We start from the raw sequence: 23,088 nt of genomic DNA on the forward strand, positions 1-23,088 counted from the left end.
AGGACGAGGGGCAACGGGCACAAGTTGGAACATAAGAGGTTCCACTCAAATATGAGGAGAAACTTCTTCACGGTGAGGGTGACAGAGCCCTGGAACAGGCTGCCCAGGGAGGGTGTGGAGTCCCCTTCCTTGGAGATTTTCAAGACCAGCCTGGATGCAGTCCTGAGTAACATGCTCTAGCTCTAGGCAATCCTGCTTCAGCAGGGGAGTTGGACTAGATGATCTCTATGGTCCCTTCCAACTCTGAAATTCAGTGAAATTCAGATTTCCAGTTTTGAAAGCAAACTCAGTATTAGTAGGCTTCCATCATTTTTGGTGTTACAGCAGAGCCCCTAATGTGCTAGGTGATAGCTACAATGATCTCAAAGACAAAAATTTCCTCTTAAGGCAACGAGCTCCTGAGTAAAGGAAGTCAGAGCAGGATACAGCGTACAGATTTTAGAATTAATACTGAAAATGCACCTCTAGCCCTCATTTTTTGTTTCTATTATTTCTGTTTAATTCTTTATTCAGCTTTACAATTCAAGTGTGTGCCTGGTATCTCTGTGTGCCAGAAAGCTGGCTTGGATTTACTAGTCACTGGGGAGACATTATTTCGCTGGAGGCCAGCGGTGCCAGCTTTCCATTAGGTCCATCAGCATAAGGAGGTACACTCTGTTCCACTTAGCAGTGTGTGCTGGAAAGCTGCACTGCTTTGAAATACAGATTTCCCCTCACAACTCAGCAAGAGATTTTTTTTTTTTCCTTACCTTTAAATTATATTTAAGTGAGATTATAATTAAATGCATATAGTGTTTAGATCAAAACCAGGTAACACACATGCTTGTAAAAGATGCAAGTGAAGGTATGAACTGCATTTCAGCATTGAGAGACTTTTCTGATTTAATCTTACTGAAGTACAGTTTTTCCTACCTGGATGACTTTGTAGGTTTCCATTGGTGGACGAGCCCACCGCTAAATTATGTTCCTGAGCACCACATCTACCCATCTTTAACCACCACCAGGGATGGTGATTCCACCACTTCCCTGGACAACCTGTTCCAACGTTTGATAACCCTTTCAGTGAAGAAATTTTTCCTGCTGTCCAAACTAAACCTCTCCTGGTGCAACTTGAGGCCATTTCCTCTTCTCCTATCGCTTGTGACTTGGGAGAAGAGACCGACCTCCACCTCTCTTCACCCTCCTCTCAGGAGTTCCTCTCAGATTGCAGCTCATAAATAGAGCTTTCATTGCAGAATTCCTGTCTTGGTAGCCCAGGCAGATAAAAATAAGTACTTATGACCCAAATGTCTCTGTGAAGTGGGATGATGAGTGGCTTTCATCCTTCACTTACTCTGCTTACTCCTGGCTAGAGCAGATGTCTGGCTGTTCTCAAGCCTGGCTGCTTCCTTTGGACTTGCCCAGCTAACAAGCAGGTTCTCATCCCTAAGAGAAATAAATCTTTTGCAGTTCCTTATGCTGACTAGTACATATCTCAGTGTGAAAGGTGTTACATTGCTTCTTATTTAACTCTGGAAGCTAACAGACATATATAATACAAACACTGGTTGCTCAGGACTGGCTGTGGATCGAGTAAGACAGGGTAAAACTAGTTAACCAGTGTGAGGTAAGTGACTTCCAGTATTTCTTCCCTTGTTATAATGTAGCATTTTCCATAAAAGGAATCTGATAGAGTCCTCTTCGTTATATCTGTCCTAATATTTTTTTTATATATTTGCACATCTGAAGGCAGCTGAAGTTAGATGTGCTCTTGCACAACTAATTGGGGTATGTCATGAGGTAGAAGGATGGTTTCCTGATGCTGGTGATTTTAATGGGAAAATAAGAGCTAGTTAAAGAGCAAAATACCATCTTGAATTGTCAAGAATCTTGTATCATAAATACTTGTTTCTTTTTGTGCTGGAACATGCATTGTCTTCTGCTGTACAAATTCAGGAAAAGGGGGATGTGAAATTAACTAATTTTTTTCAGTGTGTGTTGAAATTTCAGGTGTTCTCACAATTCTACTTAAACGCATCTCTTTATGGGATATTGCAGTTTGTGAGTCACTGTTCCCTCCACTGTTACCTCGGGTAATTCCCAATCAGTCTGTGAGGACGGATGAAAGCTGTTTGTGGCTGCTGTTTTGGTTATGATGTAAAGCAGCACTTCTTCAGCACACGGGTCTGAAGTGCAGTAGCAGTATTTTAACCTTGATAAATACCTTTGAATAGCTTTGAGAATCCTTTTACTGTAAACCTTCTACTAGGCTCCAGTCTCTGAGTGCCTGTACCCTGGGCAAATTATATTCAAATAGTTCATGTAGTCACTGTCCTAACTGTTTTTTCAGTGTTTCTGTTGGAGCAGAGTCAACAGAAATGAGCATGTGCCTATTCCTTAGTCCCTGTTCCTCTGACATATCATGAATAGCTCAAGGAAAGCGGCATTTTAAAGTTTTAGAACAAGATGGCTTATGAGTTTAGAGCATTTAATTTTGGGGAAGAGCAACATGATTAATCTTAGACCAGCATGGGTGAAGACTTTTTATTATAACAAAGGAATACAAGGTGCAAGCACAATTCATTCTTGTATGATGTAGACATGGAAATATTAACAAAGAAGTATGCAGACACCAAGTGAACTGGAAAAAAATACTTTTGATTTTGCACTTCTATGTATAATCCGTAAAACTTCCTGGAAATTGCAACTTCTAATGCAGACCTACCCAGAGATTCCTTCTTGTTGCTGGCAGTAGCAACACTAGCCCACAGTCCGTCACACGAAGGTGCATTTTGCTGCTTGGGCACTATTCTCTTTTTGCAATGGAGATGCTCTCTAACTACAGTTTGGGAAGGACAGCAACATCGTTGATTGATTGGTTGTGGTGGAAAACAGAAGTTGACAAAATATAGTTGTACTTTCCTAAAGAAAAAATACTTTTTTTTAAAAAAAGCAGGGATTTGAAGAGGTACAAAACTATTTGCACTTAAGAAAACATCATTTGCATCATAAAGAAAACATAGGTGTTGTGCGTTTTAAAAAAGCAGGGATTTGAAGAGGTACGAAACTATTTGCACTTTCACATCATAAAGAAAACATAGGTGTTGTGCGTTTTTTTAACAGATAAAAATTATGACTTAAATAGAGATCTAATCTTATTGATAAAGTATGTATGATGTTCTCATCTGTATAAGTGTAGTGATGTATTTTTTTAACAGATAAAAACTATGACTTGAATAGAGATCTTATTGATAAAGTATGTATAATGTTCTCATCTGTATAAGTGTAGTGATGTAATTATGTCAAGAATCTCCACAACGTGTTGCAATCTGTCTCATGCAGAAAGCATGGTATTGCATCTGTTTGTATTGCAGTAGCTTCTGGAAGCGTGGGATGGAGCCTGAATTTCTAATGTGATATGGACTCTACAAACACATAACAAAAACATCGTTCCAAAATTTGTTGCATATAGTTTTAAGATGTATTTTTTTTCTAGGTGTCCTAAAAAGAGCTTCTAGTTTTATTTTTATGGTTATAACTTTCACTTTGCCTAATATTCACACTGATTATGGTATAAATTTCCTTTGCAGTTTACGTGTGAACTTGGACATGGGTAAGGCAGCCTATGGGTGGATGATTATGAAAGATGACAATATTCCTGGAACAGTTGTTCGAACTAGCACCATACCAGAAGAGTTGGGACGATTAGTTTATTTACTAACGGATAAAACAGGTATATCAGGTTACAATTCTGAAATATGATGACTTTTATAAAATTTCTAAAATTTATTCTGTATTTTAGTATGTTCATGTAAGAGTAGATTTAGACTACTGAGTTTTTATTTTTCAGTTAAATTTTAAGCATGTGCTTGAGGATATTGTATCAGTACCAATTGGCTTAGGTATGCCAGTATTTATGTGTGGAAGTCAGTATTTGGTGGTGATCTGATTTATTCCAGTGCCAACACTCCTGCTATAGTAACGGGACACTGGATAGTATTAGTAAGAGTACCATCTGTCTTCCTCTAAGAGACTCTGGATTAACGCTCAGGATGTTTTATTCTGCACTTCATTTCTACTGCAATATTGTATGATAGTAATAGTAAAGAATGGCCGAGAGCACAAGTCATTTCCAAAACAAGTCATAAGATCAGCCTCCAAAATGACATCTGTTATCCCCATGAAATTAGTTGCTCTTTATGTTACCAAGACCAGTTATATAGAGCTGCTGTATCATTTAATCTTCATAACTGTAACCTGTTACTATACCTGACCTGGGGTAGTGGAAAACCCAACCCTTAACAGGATCTTAAAGTAGGTAAGTGTGCGAAGAAGCAGTAACTCGTGCTATGCTGCTGTCTGCTGTTATGAATGATGCTTGTTACAGTCTTACCATGCTCTTAGTTCTAGATTTATATAAGGAATCTTAAAGTTTAGTTTTGGAAAATATCATAATAAATAACAAGTTAAATTACATAGCAAATTACCTTATTTTTTTCTCCTTTTGTGGTTCTTTGAGATTGAATAAATCAGTTGTAGTAAACATCCTGTTTTTTGAAGAAAATGAACTTCTGAACTTGGAAAGTTGTTTCTCAAACAGCTGAAGAAATTTTTTAGTGGTTTTAAGTAACATACAGTTTAAAATGCTGAGAAAGCATTTGGGGAGGGGGGCAGGGTTTGGCCTCTGTTATAGCGTTCAGAAAGTGTAATACACAGTTTACACTTGAAATAGTTCCACATTCCCTCACGTGCTGAACACTTCTATTACTGCCTATTTTGAAATGAAACAAAAATTTAATATAGTCACATTTTCAGAGCATGCTTTCATTATTTTTTTTCTATAGGTACCTATGTTACCCTATACACTTCTGAATGTTTTTCTTCTGTTTCATAAAAGATAAAGACAACTGCCACCTTGTGTCTTAGCTTGTAGAAAAATGTATTGCTAATTATAGTGTGGTAATTCTTCAAAGCAAGCGAACGTTTCTTTTAACAAGTTTTTTTTTCAGTTAGCTAATGATTTGTATGCTATTTGAAACTGCTTATTGATTTTAATTGCACCCTTCATCATGATAATTTATGTAACTTTAAGAGTGCTGTCTCATCGAAGACTTGAAATATGTAATTTACAGCATATGTTTGGAAAAAGGGAAGTATGTTCAAAAATAATGAATTTTCAAAACAATGCAGTAGAGTTCATTCCTCCAAAGCACTACTTTATAAGCAAAAAAAAAATATACTTCTTAAACTTTTCTGATAGAGAATCCAGTTACCATACCAAACTAGAAATGTGTTTCAGGTGTTGGGGTGTTCTGCTTACGGTTAGACTGACCTGAAAATTTGAAAAGGCTTGCAAAATGAAATGCTAACAGTTCAGTCAGCCAGCTCTACAGGGCAGGAACTAGAATATTCTGACTCTGGTGGCCAGTTTATGTTCTGAGGCACAAGGGTTGGTGTGTTATCTCTTCTTTTCCTCAAGCTGTATGTACCTACTACCCTGTTTGAGAAATAGAAGATTGGAAAAAAAAGAAAAGGCTGCTGCAGTTCTACTTCCAGAAAGACAAGCGATATTCTTAACCTAATAAAGCAGTAACTAAGAACCCAGGTTTTTTCCTTTAAAAAAAATAGATTGGTTTTGGAGGGGCAACATAAAGTTGAGTGATGCGGGGTTTTTCAAAGTAAAAATGCTGTGTCACATCTATAAAGCTTTGAAAGGATAAATTTTATTGACTTGCATATATGAAATTAAACAAGCCTATTTTGCTTCCAGTTTTGTTGGGTTGGTTTGTTGTTGGTTTTTTTTCAACCCACATTATGCCCCTTGTAATCATAGTAGTCCTGTTTAAGAAGTAGCACTTGTATTCTGGCCTTTCAGAGTGTACACTTTAAAGGGACTAAATAGACAAATGTTAGAAGGCTTTTCCCAGCAAATGTGTTTATGTATAGTTTGGAAGATTGCTAGCATTCAACCTGAAAGGCCTCTCAGAGCACCAAAGTCTACTGAGTTCTGGAGGAAGATCTGAATCTGTAAGTTAATGATGTAAAAATGAGAATAAGTGCAGTATTCTAGGGCAGTAGTTCCAAAATGGTTTGGACTAACAGTCGGCAGTCTCACACGATGAGCTTTTATCCAAATGTGAGCTGAAAGCTGATGTAAATGAAAATCAGCCCGGGGTCCAGCAGTCGTTACCAGCTTCAGAACACTGACCGTGGCCTCGCAGACCACACTTTCCTTCAAACCATGATGGGAAACACTGCTGAAATGTATTAGTCTTACATGCCCTGCAAATTTTAAACTGTTTTTAACTCTGGACAAACGTGTAGCCAATGTGCCTTTTACCAAAATATATCAGTAGCTGCTTCCAGTTTCCTGTCCTAAATACATCTGGTCTCGTTCTGCGTTTCATCATAAATGTGAAACTTACTGTTAGGTAATGAAAAGAGTCTGTACTGTTAATCCAGGATTACCATTGGGTGATTATACACTGCTCGTGAGAGCTAGCTCCAGTACTTTCTCACTTGAATTTTCAGTTCTAGTCATATAAACCAGTTGATTCTCTTCCTTCTGCCCACTTAAGGCTTGGCCGTCAGAGGAGAAAGAAGAGAGACGGTTTTGTAGCTCTCTGTCCAAGTGGGTGCTACTAAAAAGCAGGACTAAAAGGCTGGTCTAGTTAAGTGTAAAGAGGTGAAGTGTTTCCCAATATTAAAAATGAAAAGGAATCCAGAGAACAGTCTGCAAAAATCTTAGCTTGTGGTCCGAGCTTCGCTGGAAATGATTGAGAATTAGTTGTTGAGTCTAAGGAGCATTGCATTACTAACATAATTGCAAGGTAGTCCTTTGTATGATTGTAAATTGGGTTTGTGCTTCATCAATAAGCTTTTTGACAAGAAGCGTCCATCACAGTGGCGCTCTCATTTGCCACAGTAGAATAGAAAATGAAGTATCCCAATAATTGCATTATAGTTTCCTTATTGTGGGACAAGAAAGCAATGTGGTATAATTAGGTTTGATTGGAGTGCATGTTTCCGGTAAGATCTGAAATTAATGATGTTGCTATAGTGACACATCTGCGGCCACCAGTGCGTGAAACATAAAGTAATTCATTCGACAAGAGAAGACATCTGTTAACTGCAAGGATGCAGAGCATATTGACACTGACCAGAAATACTAGACGTTATGTGATAAATGAACAAATGATGCTGAAACAGGAGGACAGATAATTTGTACTTAATCTGCTGGGAGAACTTTAATCTTCTCACTGGTTGCATTTGACAATGCCATTGTTTAAAGAACAATGCTGCAGAGAACTCATAAATTTTAAAACTTAACTCAGGGTGCAGCCTATTAAAGCAATACATTAATTCCTTTGTTAGGGAGTTTTTATCTTCATGTAGAACAAAGCCATTACTAAAAACACCCACTAAAACAACAGGTTTTTTAGGACTCACATTTTAATTATAGCATCCATTACCCAAAATGCCATGTTGTTTGGACTTGAATCACGTATAAGTTTGACAGAAAGGCGTCATCCGTTACGGTGAGGGGGGGCAGTTACAGGGGGGAGCAGTTTCCAGCATTTTCCAAGGGCAGCTGAGCATGATATCTCATCCTCTCCAGGGTAAGATTCTAATCATGAAAGAAAAATAAAGATATTCGGCAATATTTATTGAACTTCTTTTTTTTTCACTTAGGATGTGGGATGGCAAACCTTCTGCCGTTCACGAGAACTACCAGAGTATTCAGCTAAAACAAATGTGTACAGTCTTCCAAGCCTAGTTATTTACTAATGCATACGCTTGTATTTGAGTTCTGTAATTAACATTTTAGCGGGTGTTTGGACCAAATGAGATACTTAACAGATATAATAGTTGAACAGATGCATAGAGCAATGGCGTTCTTGATTTTCTGGGAAAGCCTTGTGTTAGAGGTTGGTGTATATGGGCTTTGACATTAAATGTGCCAAATGTAACATACTATTAAAATAGTGAATTTTAGTGATTGTGTCTGATAATTAATCTTTTAAAGTAAACTCTAATTTATTCTTTATCTGTTCAATACAAGCTACCACAGAGAAAGAGTAATTTTAAAAAAATCTTGATGGAATAACATCTCCTCACTTCACTTTAATGGATACATATTCACTCCATTGCCCTTTCACTTCCTCAACCTCTGTAATTTTTAGTAACACTGAGGTTCCAGGGTGAATAGAGCAGAGAAGGAATGGAAAGTTTTGATGGAGAGATCCTACAGGAAGCTTCCAGATGTGCTCTTAAAGTAGATCAGTCCAAGAGATCCTTACTTTGTGGCTTCTGTTGGACTCCCATCGACTGAAAATAGATGGTGTATCCAGTGAGCGTGGCTGTTGCTCTTAGATACTGCTGTCGTTCTTGTGGGAGGCAGAAGGCACAGAGGAAATAACTGCTGCTGTTCATAACTGTGTTATCTGTTACCTCTGCTGTTATCTTTCTTCTTTCCTGGGCAGAAGGTATCTCACCTCTCTCTGTCTTTGCCCTTATTCTTAATGGGTTGTGCTGGGGTTTGCGGTTTTGTGATGGTGATGTTTATTCCCTGTTTGTAAATGGGGCAGTTGAGTGAGCAGATATATTCTACACATTTTTTAATGATTTTTTTTCCATGATTTTTTTCATTTTCTTTTTTACATTCTATACCAGGTTATATTTTTTCCAGGGTTCACAGAAAGAATTTGCATCTCCAGATTGTGACCAACAGTCTAATTATTAAGAGCTTTGGGCCTGATCTCCCTTTCCATAGAAATGTTCATGCTTACACTGACTTTTTATCTGTTTAAGCAAAGAGCTCAAAGAAAGTACATATTTTATGAAAAGTTACACCCCTCTCAATTTCTCATGAAGTTATTAATTCTTCTGTGCGCATTTTCTTGCCTTTTTTTTTTGTTTGTTTTGGCCTTTTAAGATTGTTGGTATTGGTCCAAATTGCCATCTACTAATATAGGATCAGAAAGATCTGCATCTGCTTCTCAAAAACAAAATAAAAAACTCTGCTGCTCTGTTGTGAATCACATCTGTTGCCACCCAGGGAATGATGCCTTCAGGACTTTTTCCTTAGAAATTAATTTCCTCTTTGCCTGCTTTACTCTGTGTTTAATGATACAATTGTAGGGGGGAAAAAAAAAGGGAAAGAAAAGCTCTTGGCTTCATTAAAGAACATACTAAATTTTTCTTAAGCAATTGTGTACTAACTTTTTATCAGGATATTTCCGTTGTGTGATACCTTCATTGTAGAGCAGAGTTTAAGAATGTGTAATAGTAGTAATAGATCATATATTGGGCAGCATCATTTCTGGAAGCTTTTCTAAAATAAGCTTTTTATCTAATAACTCTTCATATTAGTGATGTCCTGAAAGCGTGGAATTCTTAAGTAGGTCTTGAAAAAACATTATTAAAAATAAAAAGCTCTTTCATGGTTCTTTAGCACTTATCACCAAGAGCAGACTAGAGAGCTCAGTTCTGGGATGGTTTTCCTTCCTAAAGTGGGCTATGTCAGAAAATCCACCTCTAGATATTATAAGGGCTTGTATTTTGGGCCATAAAATAAAAGATGTGTTGTTTTGTCAAGGTGTATTAGTCTTCAACTAAAAGACTAAAATTTAAAGACGGGAGTCTTTAAATATATATTTTTTTTTAATATTTGGAACAAGTTGTTGGCAACAATTCTGTCCTGCTTTGCTGTTTCAGTTGTTAGGAAAATTTAGAAGTGAATCTTAATTTGCACACGTGGTGAAACTTAATTTCCATGTGGCTGACTGAAAAAGGTGTATTTTGTTTTATTTTTTGCAGAATTTTTTGAGGGCACTTTCATAAGTGCAGCTACATGTGTTTGTCTGATAACACGTTAGGTTTATTCTGATTATTGTTGAAAGCCTTACACAAGTCTTAAGAATCCTGAGCAACTGTAATTGCTGTTTCTTTTCCTTCTTTGTTTTTTTTTTTTTTGTTTGGGGTTTTTTTATTACAATTTTTTGTAGTAGGTACAGGTGTTTTTGCAGCCTCTTTTCATATGTCATATATTTGTCCTGCTAATATAGCTTATTTAGCTAATAAAAGGAATTTTACAAGTAATGTATAAGATGCAAGCATTGAATGAGGATTGCTGGAATGTTTATTTCCTTGTCTTTATAAGTTGATTATTTTTCCTTGCCCATTTTTCCTAAATCTCCTTCCCTGGCTCCAGATCGTTGCAAGATAGGAAAATCCATACTTTTCTGCTCAGAAGCTTTTCTTCTCTGCTTGCTGAGAAAAGGGGCTTGGGGAGGGGGAGCATGCAAATTTTCTACCTGTCTACCTTTCCCTCGCTAAGCATGATTTGGAGTTGGACTGATTTAATAGTGTCAGAAGAAATCATGTTTCCATATAATAATCCTAGGGCTAATTTTGTTTCCTGCTCAGTTTTCCCAAGCAGCAATTAGAGAACTAGTGGGAAGTGGGTTTGACAGTTGCCTGCTGTCTGGAGTTTTGAGTACCATTTAGTTTCACAACTCCTAGGGAGTGTTTATTTTAATTCGAAGGCTTGGCAAAGCTTAGTGCAGTGAGAAGATATTAGCGTACCTGGAAAGTAAGGAAGGTGATGCAGATTTACTTGGAAATACCTTGCAATAAACATTATTGAACAAAGTGGGTGGGTTTTGGTTTTGTTTCATGGGTTTTTTTAGAAACGGAAATTTTAGTCTCTCATGTTTGTTACTGGCAACTTTCGTGTTTCTCATGTGCAAACTGGAGATTGGATTTTTCTAGTCTATAATTGAAATAAAAATTGAATCAACGAATTTAACAAAAGGTCTCAATAAAAGTACAGCTTCTAAAGGCAGAAGAAGTAATTTCTCATGGGTTTATATGATTACTGTAAAACCAAAATAATCTTCTTATCTCTTGTATAAAAGTAACCAAAAAATTCTGACTTATTAATTCTAGAGATCAGAAACTTTGTCTTCCTGGGCTGTTTTCCAACTTTGGGAATATTCTACTTCTCATGTGAATTTTTGATAATGTTATTCATATTTTGTGGACAATTTATGCAGTTCAGATAAATCGTATTTTAAATATTTTTTTAAATTCGAATAGCAAGACTAATTAAAAAAAAAAAACAAACCTCAACATCATGTAAGGAAAAGCACATGGGAAGTGTCATTTTTTTCATGGTAGAGGGGGAGTTTGGCATGATTGTTGGGTGCTGGTGTTACAGGAAGCCATGGTTTGATAGTGCAGTATGGTGGTACAATAGTTGAGATGAAGTGTCACTGCACAGATGTTCCTGGGGAGTAGGAGTGGTAGACATCTCAAGTATAACTGGGAAAGACAGGAGACTTCTACAGCCCTACCGAATCTTTGAAGAGCACTAATGGTTCTAGCCCTATTAGATACATAAGCTAGATTCTGGCTGTCCAAACAGCTCTGTTCTCCAGATAGTAATTATAGTATATGTCACGCTTTTAGTCTTCTCTTTTCCTGTGGCTTACTGTGTATTTTGGCGTACTGGGACAAAGACATTATGTAAAAATAGTCTAGATAAATAAAATTAATACAAAATATTTTGCCCTGCATATTTTATTTATCAATAATTACCATATCCTCCATATTAAAAATATTTTAGAATCTTCAAGAATGTTACTTTCGGTACTATGTTTTGTTTATTTTTTTTAATCATCGTATTTACATATTTTAATTGACCCAAAACTTAGTGGTTAAATATCAGAATAGCTTTATACTGTATTAATTTCACTTTGGGTGAGTAACCATAGGAAGAAGATTTTTAGGAAGGGCCATTATCAACACAATCCTTTGCGAGCTGACCATGGGATGCGTGGCAGTAGTGACCTCTTTTTGTCTGACGTGCCCCATCATGGAAGGCTGAAGCTCCCACCCCTCAATTAGAGCTTTTCCAAACCAGAGGATGTGGCTGGTTGGCAGAGGTGGACACAAAGTGTCAGTCTGTGACTGACACCCTGTAGTTTCTTACAAATGTGAAGTAAGCTCTGAAAACACTTGATTTCCTTCATTCTGGCTTATTCCGGTTGGAGGCTAAATCTGTCGAGTTTGGAAGTGATTTTAGGTCTTAATGACTTAATCTAAATAATGTTGAATGTGCCCATTTGCCAGAACGTCTGCCTTCGTACACCAAGTGCGGGATACCTGGATGAATTTTTGGGGGTGGTTTTTTCTTTTTTGCCTTAGGTTTTTTGATACGTGTTGCAAACTCTTGCTTTGGCTCTTGAGAGTCAATTCCATCCAGATACTGCATTTTCTGTCTTTCACATGAAGAAAAAAGTTTTTGCCTGGTTTTTGAGCTTGTATATTTAGTTGTGTTGGCAGAATCAGCTTGAAGGTGGAACCAGTGATTTCTTCCAGTATGACTAACCCTGATCTTTCTCCAAATATGTTCCTTTAATTAACTAAACAGATGCTAACTCATGATTCATTCCTTCTTTCCAAAAGAAAGATTTTGGTGGGGTTTTTTTGTGGCCTTCTCATGGGTTTTTTTGCTCCTTTGTGATGTACTACTTCTTTATTGCAGGAACACTTACACAGAATGAGATGATATTTAAGCGCCTCCACCTAGGTACAGTGTCCTATGGAACAGACACGATGGATGAAATTCAGAGTCATATTATAAACTCTTATTCACAGGTATCTCTTTTCATAAATTATTTACCATTAATACTGAGATTTTTTTTAGAAGCATTGTTGTTACTGATTATGTCTAGAAATTTGAGATGCTATGAAAGTTCTTTCATTTGTAGGTATCTTTTAACAGATATGATGAAAGGAAAAAATGTAAGACAGTTTGTAGTTCTCTCCTGATTCTAAAGTTCCTCATAATACCCACTTAAAGGAGTTTACTTTTTTATTCCCCACTAGCAGAAATCTGTGTTAACCTGTCTGTGCAGTGCAGTCTTTCTCCTGCAAAAGCCTGTAAGAATAAGCTATTCCTTACTGAGACTACAAATTACAAGTGTCAAGAGCAAGACAAACAGTAATTGTATCTTTGAGCATACTCATCAAGAATAGACATTGAAAAGCCACATTAATTGGTATAGCCAAAAAGTGAAAAAAAAAATAGTTGTCAAAATAAAATTTATAAATGCATATCTAAAAAAGTGTTTTTTAAAAAATTAAGATGATTGTAAACGGCATAAAATTAAGGGGGAGAAAATGGAAAAACTCCATATTGCTTGAGAGCAAAGTGTTCTGTGATACGAGTGCTTGGTCTGGAAAGTGTACGAGAGGATTGTGACTCCCTGTCTGTCTGTGGGGCAGTTGAGGGGATGAAGGAGGAAGGTGGAATTCTGCATCTCCCATATATGCAAACTATTTGAGTGTTTCTGTAAACCTTTCGAAGCACCTGATTCTGCTCTGAAGATTAGGAAGTATTTTTTACTTTATTTTTAATTTCTATTCTTTGAAAGAAAAAAAGAAATAAATTAACAGAAGAGGAAATAAAGTATAGGTAAAACTTCATATATAAAATTATTTTCCATAGTTAACTTGGATGCTCGAACATGACTGGCTGACCCAGTTACGTTTGTAGACTGACCTCCTTGTCTGTGTCCTCATTTTCTCTTGTAAAAGGACTGTAGAATCAACAATTGATTTGAATCTTCAGTTGTGCTGTGTTTTGAACTATAGCTACCTTCTCATTTGATTAAAAATAAAACCTAAAAAGTAGCTGTTTGATACCACGCTGGACTCAGTTAATATTATGTAGCATTTGGGAAGAGAGGCAGGATGGAAAGCAGTGAATAAGCAACGTATGTTATAATTTTTTAGTCTGCAACTTCAATTTTTGTATTCTTTCCCATCTAAAGAGATCAAAAAATCCACTTCTTAAATTCATTTTCCTTGGATAAATCTATCTCAGCTTAATTCTGAATAGATATAGTCATGAATAGCAGTTGAGATGCAGTAACATGCCTTGGAAATAGGTAAAAGAGCTCCATATCTCAAAGATCATCAGTCCAAATTTGGTTACTGAAAGTAATTGCTACCTGTCCATGTTTATAAAAATCACCCAAACATAGTTTTGCTATAATGAGTTGCTTGGGTATTCATAGTAACAACTGTAGCAATAAATAATATTAGCTGACAGTTTTAAGCTTGCACACCCAGGTCTGACTGAGTTTGATGACAGCATCAGTCTTCTAGAGGAGGCATATTCGTTAACGCAAATTTTGTCTTTCGCGGTTAAATATGCTATCTGAAAAAAAAATAAAAAATTCATGATTCCCAGAATTCTTATTTGCTTAAAGCCTTTACTTAGTTTGCTGCAAAATTGTACTCAAGGTTAATTAAGTTTTTATTAACTGTAACATATTTGGCACTGAAATTTTTAAAAGAGATGTGAGGGAAGCTTTTTTCCTGAATTGTGGGAAAAGATTTCCCAAATCTAGGTTTGCTGTTAGAAGGTGATGAAAAGAACTTACTTGGAACTTCCATTTTTTTTCAGCTTTATATAACACTTCTCGATGTTTAAATAATGCTTTAATTATGCGTGTGTTGGTAGCAGCTCTTTAAAACAGAAAAATGAAGGCGTCTTGGTAACAAAACAAGCATTAAACAATTGTTTCAATCTGAAAAAGTATGGTGAGGTTTTTATTTAATCTATGATAATAGAAGCTGCCAGTTAGCCAGGCAGCGGTTCTTGTGTGACATTGATTTTATCCCTTGTTTGTGTTCTGTTTTATTATTACAGTGGACCTACTAGACTATTGTCATCTTAATGTAACACACAAATCTATTATAACCTGATTATATTTCCCCACTGGAAGCATTTTGTGATAGAGGGCATAATCTTTAATGGAATTTGTGTGAAATTAAATTATACAAGCATCAATAAACATAACATAATTCAGAAGGAGTAAATCAGCTTAATTTATTTGCGGCTGTAATGGCATCAGTGTTAGCAGAATGCAAATGCAGAGGTTTAAAGCAGTAGCTGAAAAGCAGTGCCAGATGAGCAGAAAGTTAAACCCTTTATTAGACAACACTGTAATTTGATGGGCAGAATGTTCACGGTTCAGCAGATTGCAGTCAGGAGGAAAAAAGCGTGGTTTCTGAAGAGGTTTTCTGAGTTACCCTGGAGTGAACAGAAGAGCCTTTGGTAGTATGGCTGATGTCTTTCATGTGCTGACTTTAAAATAAAATAAAAAATAAATAAAAAAGGCAACAAAAACCACCACAACAAAAACAAAAACCCACAAACCAAAACTAAACTGAACCCACTTCTCAACTAATTAGAAGCATATAGTACTTTCTCTTAAAAGACTAATTCAGTCACATCATTGAGCATTTCTGAAGAATAACTTAAAATAGTGCTGCTTAGTGGTTATGCAACAGTAATGTGATCTTCAAATATGTGACAGACTATTATTTTTGCATTAATTTATTAGATTGTTGCATTCTTGTAAGGACGAACAAATTTCAGCCTGCCTCAAAAGCATACGGACTGCATTAGTTCACAAATAATGTAGGAATTGTGTAGGTTATAAATGAAATCGGCAATATTTGTATTTTTATGACTCCTAATATTTATACTTAACAACAATACTTGCTTTTCTTCTTTTGTTCCATACTAATGTGATGGTCTTTAAAATGGAGATTTAGGTGAAGATTTAAAGGAAAAGGTATTTTCCAATTTAAGGGTGTTGGAGTTTCCAACCTGTGAATGCGCACAGGTGACAAGAGATTAAAGAACAAGAGCAACAAAACACCACCCTTGCAATTTTGGTTTGGGGTTTCTGAACTCATCCAGTTGGTTGCTGGATTAACTACCTGGTAAAAAACAATTCATAGAAGGACTGTTGTGACACATCACTGGAAAAGAGGAATTCTGAAGTGAGGAAGCAGGGTTTTCTGCAGAATTCAGTCAGTCTGTTCGCCCCTTTTACTGCACACTTGTTTTCATTTCGCATTTTTCAGCTGTCTTCAGGCTGAAATCTGTGAAATTTACTGAAATCTGTCTACAAATGCAAGATGATGAATACAGTTATTGGTTCCACAGATGGGTGTTTTTAGGAATCACAAACTGAATGGGTTAATGGCAGGTTATATAAAATAAATAAACAGTTACTATCCTTATTATTTAACAGCCTTTTAAAAGGGAATGATTTGATATATATATTTAGTACTCACGCTTTGTTTCCATTATTGAACTTTGTTCCTTGTGTTGTGTCTTAAAGGTGCACTCCCAGAACAGTGGGAACAGCACGAGCTCGACACCCTCTAGGAAACCTCAGTCGTCTGCGCCTAAAGTCCGCAAGAGCGTCAGCAGCCGCATACACGAGGCGGTGAAGGCCATCGCGCTGTGCCACAACGTCACCCCGGTGTATGAATCCCGGGCTGGTGTCTCTGGAGAAACAGAATATGCAGAGGTGGATCAGGACTTCAGCGACGAAAATCGCACTTACCAGGCTTCCAGCCCAGATGAGGTTAGTATGCAAGGGGGGAAAAATGAATATCTCATCAAGAGCAGGATAAGTTAAGTTAAAAAGTGCTTAACTGTAAAAGAAGAGTGTATTGGGCTGGGGTTTCTTTAAAATTAGCCATAATATGGTTTTATTGCCTCTACAGAAAAGATCTGGTTTTTCTTTGTTATATAAAAGTGTTTTCAGTTATTTTACTAAAAGGTCCGTGAAGTCAGTGCGTTGGGATTCATAGTGTTGAGTATTACAATTAAAGTTACTAGGTATATTCTCAAAACATTAATCCACCTATGAATCGTAGCATATATGTGCAAAGGAAAATATGAAACTTCTTTGAGTGATGAACAACCAGGTACGTTAGCTAGATGCTACCAGTTAGTGGAATGTATAGGTTCCTAACAGGACAAAAAAAAAAGCAACCCAAATCTCAAATAGTCCTGTGGAAAAGCTCTTGAATGTCCAATCCTAGGCAGCCTCATAATGTTCAGGATTCAGTCAAAATTGCATCAAGTGTAGCACAAATTTAAAAACCAGTTTCAATAAAAACATGCGTTTGACTTCCATTGAAATCCAAATTTTAGGCAAATCCCGCTGCCTTCAGTGGATTTGAGTTATTGTTCTGAGTAATCCTGTTTTGGGGCCTAAATTGATTGCCTAAAATTCAGCCTAAAAAGATTTTAGAAGAGAGAGGCAAAGCTCACGTTTCAACATCCTGCAAAGTCAGCATAAAAAATAATTATAGCCCATTCACTTTATGAAAACATGTACGTACTTGATACAGTATAATAGAGAAATAGAGTATTTTGGGGTTGGTTTGCCTCTGAAAGTGAGCAAGGTTGAGGGACATCTTTGTTTTAAGGAAATTCTAACAGTGTCTGAAGCTTGGATGTACTGTTGGTGGCGTAGCCACAGTAGTTTAGTCATAATCAAAGCAAGGTTGTTGTAAGATGTGAAGAAGGGAGTGTGTATCTGAAAGCCTCTATATTTTTCTGGCTGTACGAGTTGATCTAATACAAGATAATATTTCTTCCACAAACCTCAGTTTGCCACAGCATGGCCTATTATATTTGGTTTACGTGTCTAATCTATCACCATATGTAATACTAACAAAACTTTAGCAATTCCAACTGCAAGCTGTAATTTCTAAAAGTAACAAGCCTCTAACTGGTATTTTTGGGAATGCAAGAAATAAATTGAAGTCTGATTTCTTGTTGTACCCAACTAGCAGGCATTGCATGCATTTCAGGTGCTATAAACACAGTTCATAGTGTCAAAGGGTTGTAGAATATAAAGTGCCTGGTTCTCAGTGAATAAAAAGTGGCAGTTAGAACATTTTTTAAAATAAACTCTAGGCAGGACTAGAGACGCTGCTCTTTGGCCAAAATCAATAATCCATAATACTCTGTGTGGTGTTACATAGTGTGGGTTGATCTGCATTATGAATAGAGAATGCTGGAAATGCATTTGTTTGCACCAGGAATAGACTGTAAATATAGTTTTTTAGCATTGTTGTATAAAGTTTGACTTGTATTATGCACGTGTGCAAATTTTCATGTGCACATATATTCATATTCACTAAATAGATCCGTGTAATAAGCCTGTGAGGTATTACTAAATATAATTAAAGACTGCATAAGCAAGTACCTTCCTATGAAGAGATGAATGCAGCCATGGATTAAGTAAACATTCTGCTTTAACAGCCAAAGGTGTTACTAAATCAGGTGAAGAGGGGTGCAATTGAGAGACTATGTGAGTTTTTTCTCCCACTTGCTTTTGTCTCTCTGTGGGCTTTTGTATATTCATTCAGTTCTTTGGAACCTAAGCAAGTACCTTCCTATGAAGAGATGATGACAGCCATGGATTAAGTAAACATTCTGCTTTAACAGCCAAAGGTGTTACTAAATCAGGTGAAGAGGGGTGCAATTGAGAGACTATGTGAGTTTTTTCTCCCACTTGCTTTTGTCTCTCTGTGGGCTTTTGTATATTCATTCAGTTCTTTGGAACCTGAAAATATTACCATAAAGAGCATTTCTCCTCCCATATTTGCTAAAGGAAACAGTTGTAAGACTTGAGAATTATGCAAGTTTTGGTGCCCTGTGAAGACAGTAGGGAATTTGACCTTGGAAAGAGGAAAGGGAAGTTGATAAAGTGCTAATACGACAGATCTGGGACTCAGGGTGAAAAGGGAAGTGGAAGAGGAAATCAGCAACAAAAAACCTGCTAGTGTTTCAAGGAAGAGCAAGCACAGGTATCGGGGTGGAAAGGGAAGAGGAAATCAGCACCAAAAAACCTGCTAGTGTTTCAAGGAAGAGCAAGCACAGGTATCCTTTTAATAACCATTTTTTTTGGTCATCTTGACTCAATCAAACTACATGACAGTGAAATGAAAAACTTATTTTTTTTTTATCATCTTGACTCATACATTCAAACTACATGACAGTGAAATGAAAAACTTACATTTTAGAACAGAAAGCATTATTTCAAAGATAATGCTTAAAACACAAGTAAAATAATCATATTGAACAAATATGCTTTAATGTAATGAGAAATTGATGCTAAATGGAGTCTTATAAAAAAATGAAGCTACAAGAAACATTTGAACAGCTTAAAAATTGCAGCATGACAGCAAAAAGCCTAAGAGTTGAAAGACTAGCGGGTCTTTATCATAATTTTTTAAAGAGTTCTATTGATGCGATGTTTGCAAATCACTGGAGCCTAAGGAAAATAATGTAAATGGTTCATTATTTAGCTTATTGAACTTTCCTGCAGTTAGGTTGACGGATGATGCCAATGTTTCCCAATCACCAAAGTACCATTTTAAAAGCATTTTTTATTGAATAAAGTGCTTTGAATATTGCACCCTGGAGCTTTATTTAGGGAAATGGTTCAATTGATGTTTTCTGTTTAACCTCAGCACTGACCTATCACAACATATTTGGTTAATAAGCAACATTATCATTTAATAGACTTAACCAGTTTTATGCGTTGTACTTTCTCAACATTACAACTCTGTTCTCTTAGATTTGGTTTATGGATCTGGCTTGATTGCAGTCTTTTGAAAGAAGATGTTATTTGCACAGTTGTCTGTTGCTTTACATAATATTGCATTATAGCACCATAGCATATAAAAAGCAGAGAACAATGTGTAAGTATAAACTATTCTTCCATGTAGGAAAGTATAGGAAGCAGTTTAGTACTGACACACTGTACACTTAATGAATTGACTTGAGGAATTCATTTGAAATTCTTCACATCTTTGTGTACGTGCACATCCATATACAGCTAAAATATGACCATAACAAAGTATGCACATTTAGAAGCAGGTACATGATGCATTTATCTATTGTTGGAGTAACCTGAGATAAGTAACTGATTTTGTATTCATAATGTGAGCCCTACTTATGCCAGGCTCTTTGTTTCTTATGATAAGTGATCAATATTTCATTTTCTCTGAAAGAGTGGAAAGTTTCATTTGTCTGTCACTTGTCCTCTACAGCTGTAGCATAACAAACAATAAACATTCACTGAGAACTCACTGGAAAAAAAAAAAATGGAAACAGCCCCTACTTGGCCATCGTAGGTGTGGGTTCAGCTCATCTGTAGAAAGCTGGCTACCTTAATGTAATGAACAATCATAAAAGGATATAAGCTAAGTAGGTAAAGCAAGGGAGTTCAAAGGTCACAGACCCAAACAATTCAGGGGCATGCTATGAACAGGAGCCTTTGAAGACCTTTGCTCCCCTTGGTCAGAAAAGATTGATCAGTCGCGATTTTTAATGACTGCTTACTCTCATAAACCAGCTATTTATTGGTTATGCTTTGTCCTGCACTGTTATATTCTCAAGCATTTCTAATTCCGGGATTTTGAATGTTTAAATACTACCTTAAAGCGTGGTCAGTTATTTAATTCCAACGTTTCTGTCCAGAGACAACGGAGTTGCTAAAATTAATTATAAGGATACAAAGCCAATCATTTAAAAACAGACAGGGAAATGATAATGCCCTTAGTGAAGCAGCTTTTGTGTTTACAAAAGTGAAGCTGTAATGTATGAGACATGTTGTATTGTTTAATTCATTTTATTGTGTGTGCTTATTGAAGCAAGACTAATTGTGTTGTTTTGTCAATGTATTGTGAAAAGCAAATCACTCAGTAGCATAAAACCATCACTTTCATGACCTTCGAGACCCACAAAGAATAACTACTCCATAGCTTGTCTTGAATATTGATCGGTAGTTTTTTCACATGATCAAGCTGTATTTTTAAGTTAATAATTTTATTTTAATTATGAAGGGTTTTGATGAAAAGCGATGGACTGCAAGTGTTAGTTATCAAATCATTGTTTATAAACATAAACAAGCCGGTGCTGATTGGAAACATGTGAGTTGTTGTTGAACAATCCAAACAGAAACTGTTGGGAACGCTCATGCAGTGGGGAAAAAGAAATCCCACTGCTTCTTGCCCTTTTCCAAACCAATAGCCTTAACTTCAAACTATTACACATATAACCTCTGTATACCTTAGATGGCAGCCTGATTTTGAATGTAGATCCTATTGTCTGAAGGGAAGATGCTCTTAGATACTCTGAAATAGATCAAGGTTGATTATATGAGAGTTCTAAGCAGCAAAGGTAGCTTACAACATTTCCATCTCTAGTCCATCCTGCTCACCCTACAAATCGCTCCCTCATATATGCCTAAAGCTTCAAAGCCTTTATTTATATGGGTCATTTTTCAGTTGAAGTGGTGAGGTTCATAGCGTGGCTCTGGAGAAGCCATCAGCACAACCGTGGGGAACTCCCAAACTGCTGGACGGGGTGGCCAACACCAGCCGTGAGGTGGTGGGTCTTTTCCTTCAACTGCTGTTAGCTCAAAAGAGAATATTGTGTGTTGAAAGTGACATTTAGTTGGCCGTAGACTGTTTTAGGCAACGCTTTGTAACGATTGAGCAGTTAGATATTTCTGCTAGGGAGCAGCATGGCAGGCTGGCCCGCAAGGAAAGGGAGGCCAGGAGCTGAGCGTGGTGGCCAGGCTGCTAGAGGTGGTGGTCCCAGTGATGAGGTGTACAGCCCAACTATATCCAAACAAGGTAAAAAGAGCACGTTCCATGATGGAAACCAGAGACAGTCAAGAGTAGAGATTGTCGTACAGGTCTGTGGTGATGAGGCACGTCTGAATTCAAGCCAAGATGTCAAATCATTAAGTCAGGTCTTGAGACAGCAACCAGCGTTAGCCAATTAGCCACAGTCCGGTGATTGCAAGGGAAGTTCATGGCAGTGAGGTAGGTCCAAAGCCAGGAGGTCATGTCTGCCTATCAGGGCCAGGTGAGCAAGGTACATGACTAAGTGTGGGCAACCTGACTGCAACGTAGCTCACCAGGACCAAGCTAAAGGGGGAGGGCAGCCTCCATGGAAACTTCTTCTTCGACATGTTTCTTCATCTCAGCTTTTAACAGTTGAGCTGGCCTTGAATGCAGCTGGTTGAACTCCTAGGAAGGAGGATGCACTCAGGCTCTTGACAGTTTCAGTCTAAATAGGGGTTTGAATATTTTTTCATAGAAATACATTGCTATTCTGTCTTGGTTGACAGAAAGCTATGTTTGAGTCAAGTAAGTATCCAATTTCTGTTTCAATTTATCCAAGCTTAGAGTGGGGTGGATGGTTGCTTCTTTTTTTCCACATCTGCTTTCTCTCCCAAATATTCTATTATTAAAAAAAACCCAAGACGGTGGATTAGGTTCCTAAGACCAGCTAAGTTCCAAACAGCCCAGAATTCAAAGGGAGCAGTAGTAGCATGATGGTTTGTATGTTCCAATCCTGATTGATGTAGTATCTAAAGCAAGCAAGAACAGCTTAGGACATTTTTTTGGTCTTCTGCCAAGCAGTAACAGCCTTTTAGGATTGACCCAGTAGCTGAAGGTCTTCAGGATTCAGCAGCATGCTTCAGGTACCTCACTTTGTGGATTTATAATCCTATGTGCCCAAAGGTAAGGCGAGTTTCATTTTTTTCAAGTGACCATATCAGATTTTCCTTAACTGGGACTTCTTCATGCTATAATGCTCCCAAGATGACAAGTAATTAAGACATAGTTACATTTTCCATAGAGCAAAGGGAAAATACTAATAAATACTAATTCCCCAAACTGAAAATTAATAAGACAGCTAGGTGAGAAGTGATATTTCCTGTTGGTCCAGAGTAAGCGAAGGAAGATGTTAATCTGAGAGGGAGTGAGAATGTGCTTCTTTGGGTAGGTTGTTCACTCTCACAGGGAAAGGTCAGGAGAATCCAGAGATGGTCTTTGAGTTAGGCTATGTAAGGAACAGCCCTGTAGATACTGATTGAGTGGCCTAAAGCCATCTAACACCGCTCCAGAGAGAAGCAAAATCCTCTTATTTGATAGGACAGGGAGGTACTTCACTCTTTCATTCTCAGAGTTGAAAGTAAATAAAGATATGTCTGTTCCTTTAAGTGCTTTCTATGGACAGTCTGTTTCATCTTACATGTTGGCCTTCATTTTGACTATTGACTCAAGTGCTTAGATATTTGTAGTTTTTCTGCCACGTGATTATTTTCATTGGGGTTGTTAAATGAGAGTCATAAGCTAATAGGATTTATTGTAGAAGAGATTTTTTTTCCTTAAAAAAAATAATATTGGCAC

At 37.0% G+C, this 23,088-nt stretch overlaps 1 protein-coding gene across 1 annotated transcript in view; it reads left to right on the plus strand.

Annotated features, from left to right (window-relative positions):
* ATP9B (ATPase, class II, type 9B) overlaps positions 1–23,088 on the plus strand; it is a 156,661-nt gene that overhangs the window by 107,616 nt on the left and 25,957 nt on the right. Inside the window, exons 12-14 of the mRNA XM_014941052.1 lie at positions 3,570–3,712; positions 12,530–12,642; positions 16,191–16,439. Of these exons, the coding sequence (XP_014796538.1) occupies positions 3,570–3,712; positions 12,530–12,642; positions 16,191–16,439 (505 nt within the window). The remainder of the gene's footprint in view (positions 1–3,569; positions 3,713–12,529; positions 12,643–16,190; positions 16,440–23,088) is intronic.

Source organism: Calidris pugnax, unplaced genomic scaffold (genome assembly GCF_001431845.1).
Source record: "Calidris pugnax isolate Ruff unplaced genomic scaffold, ASM143184v1 scaffold8, whole genome shotgun sequence".
Lineage (NCBI taxonomy): Eukaryota > Metazoa > Chordata > Aves > Charadriiformes > Scolopacidae > Calidris > Calidris pugnax.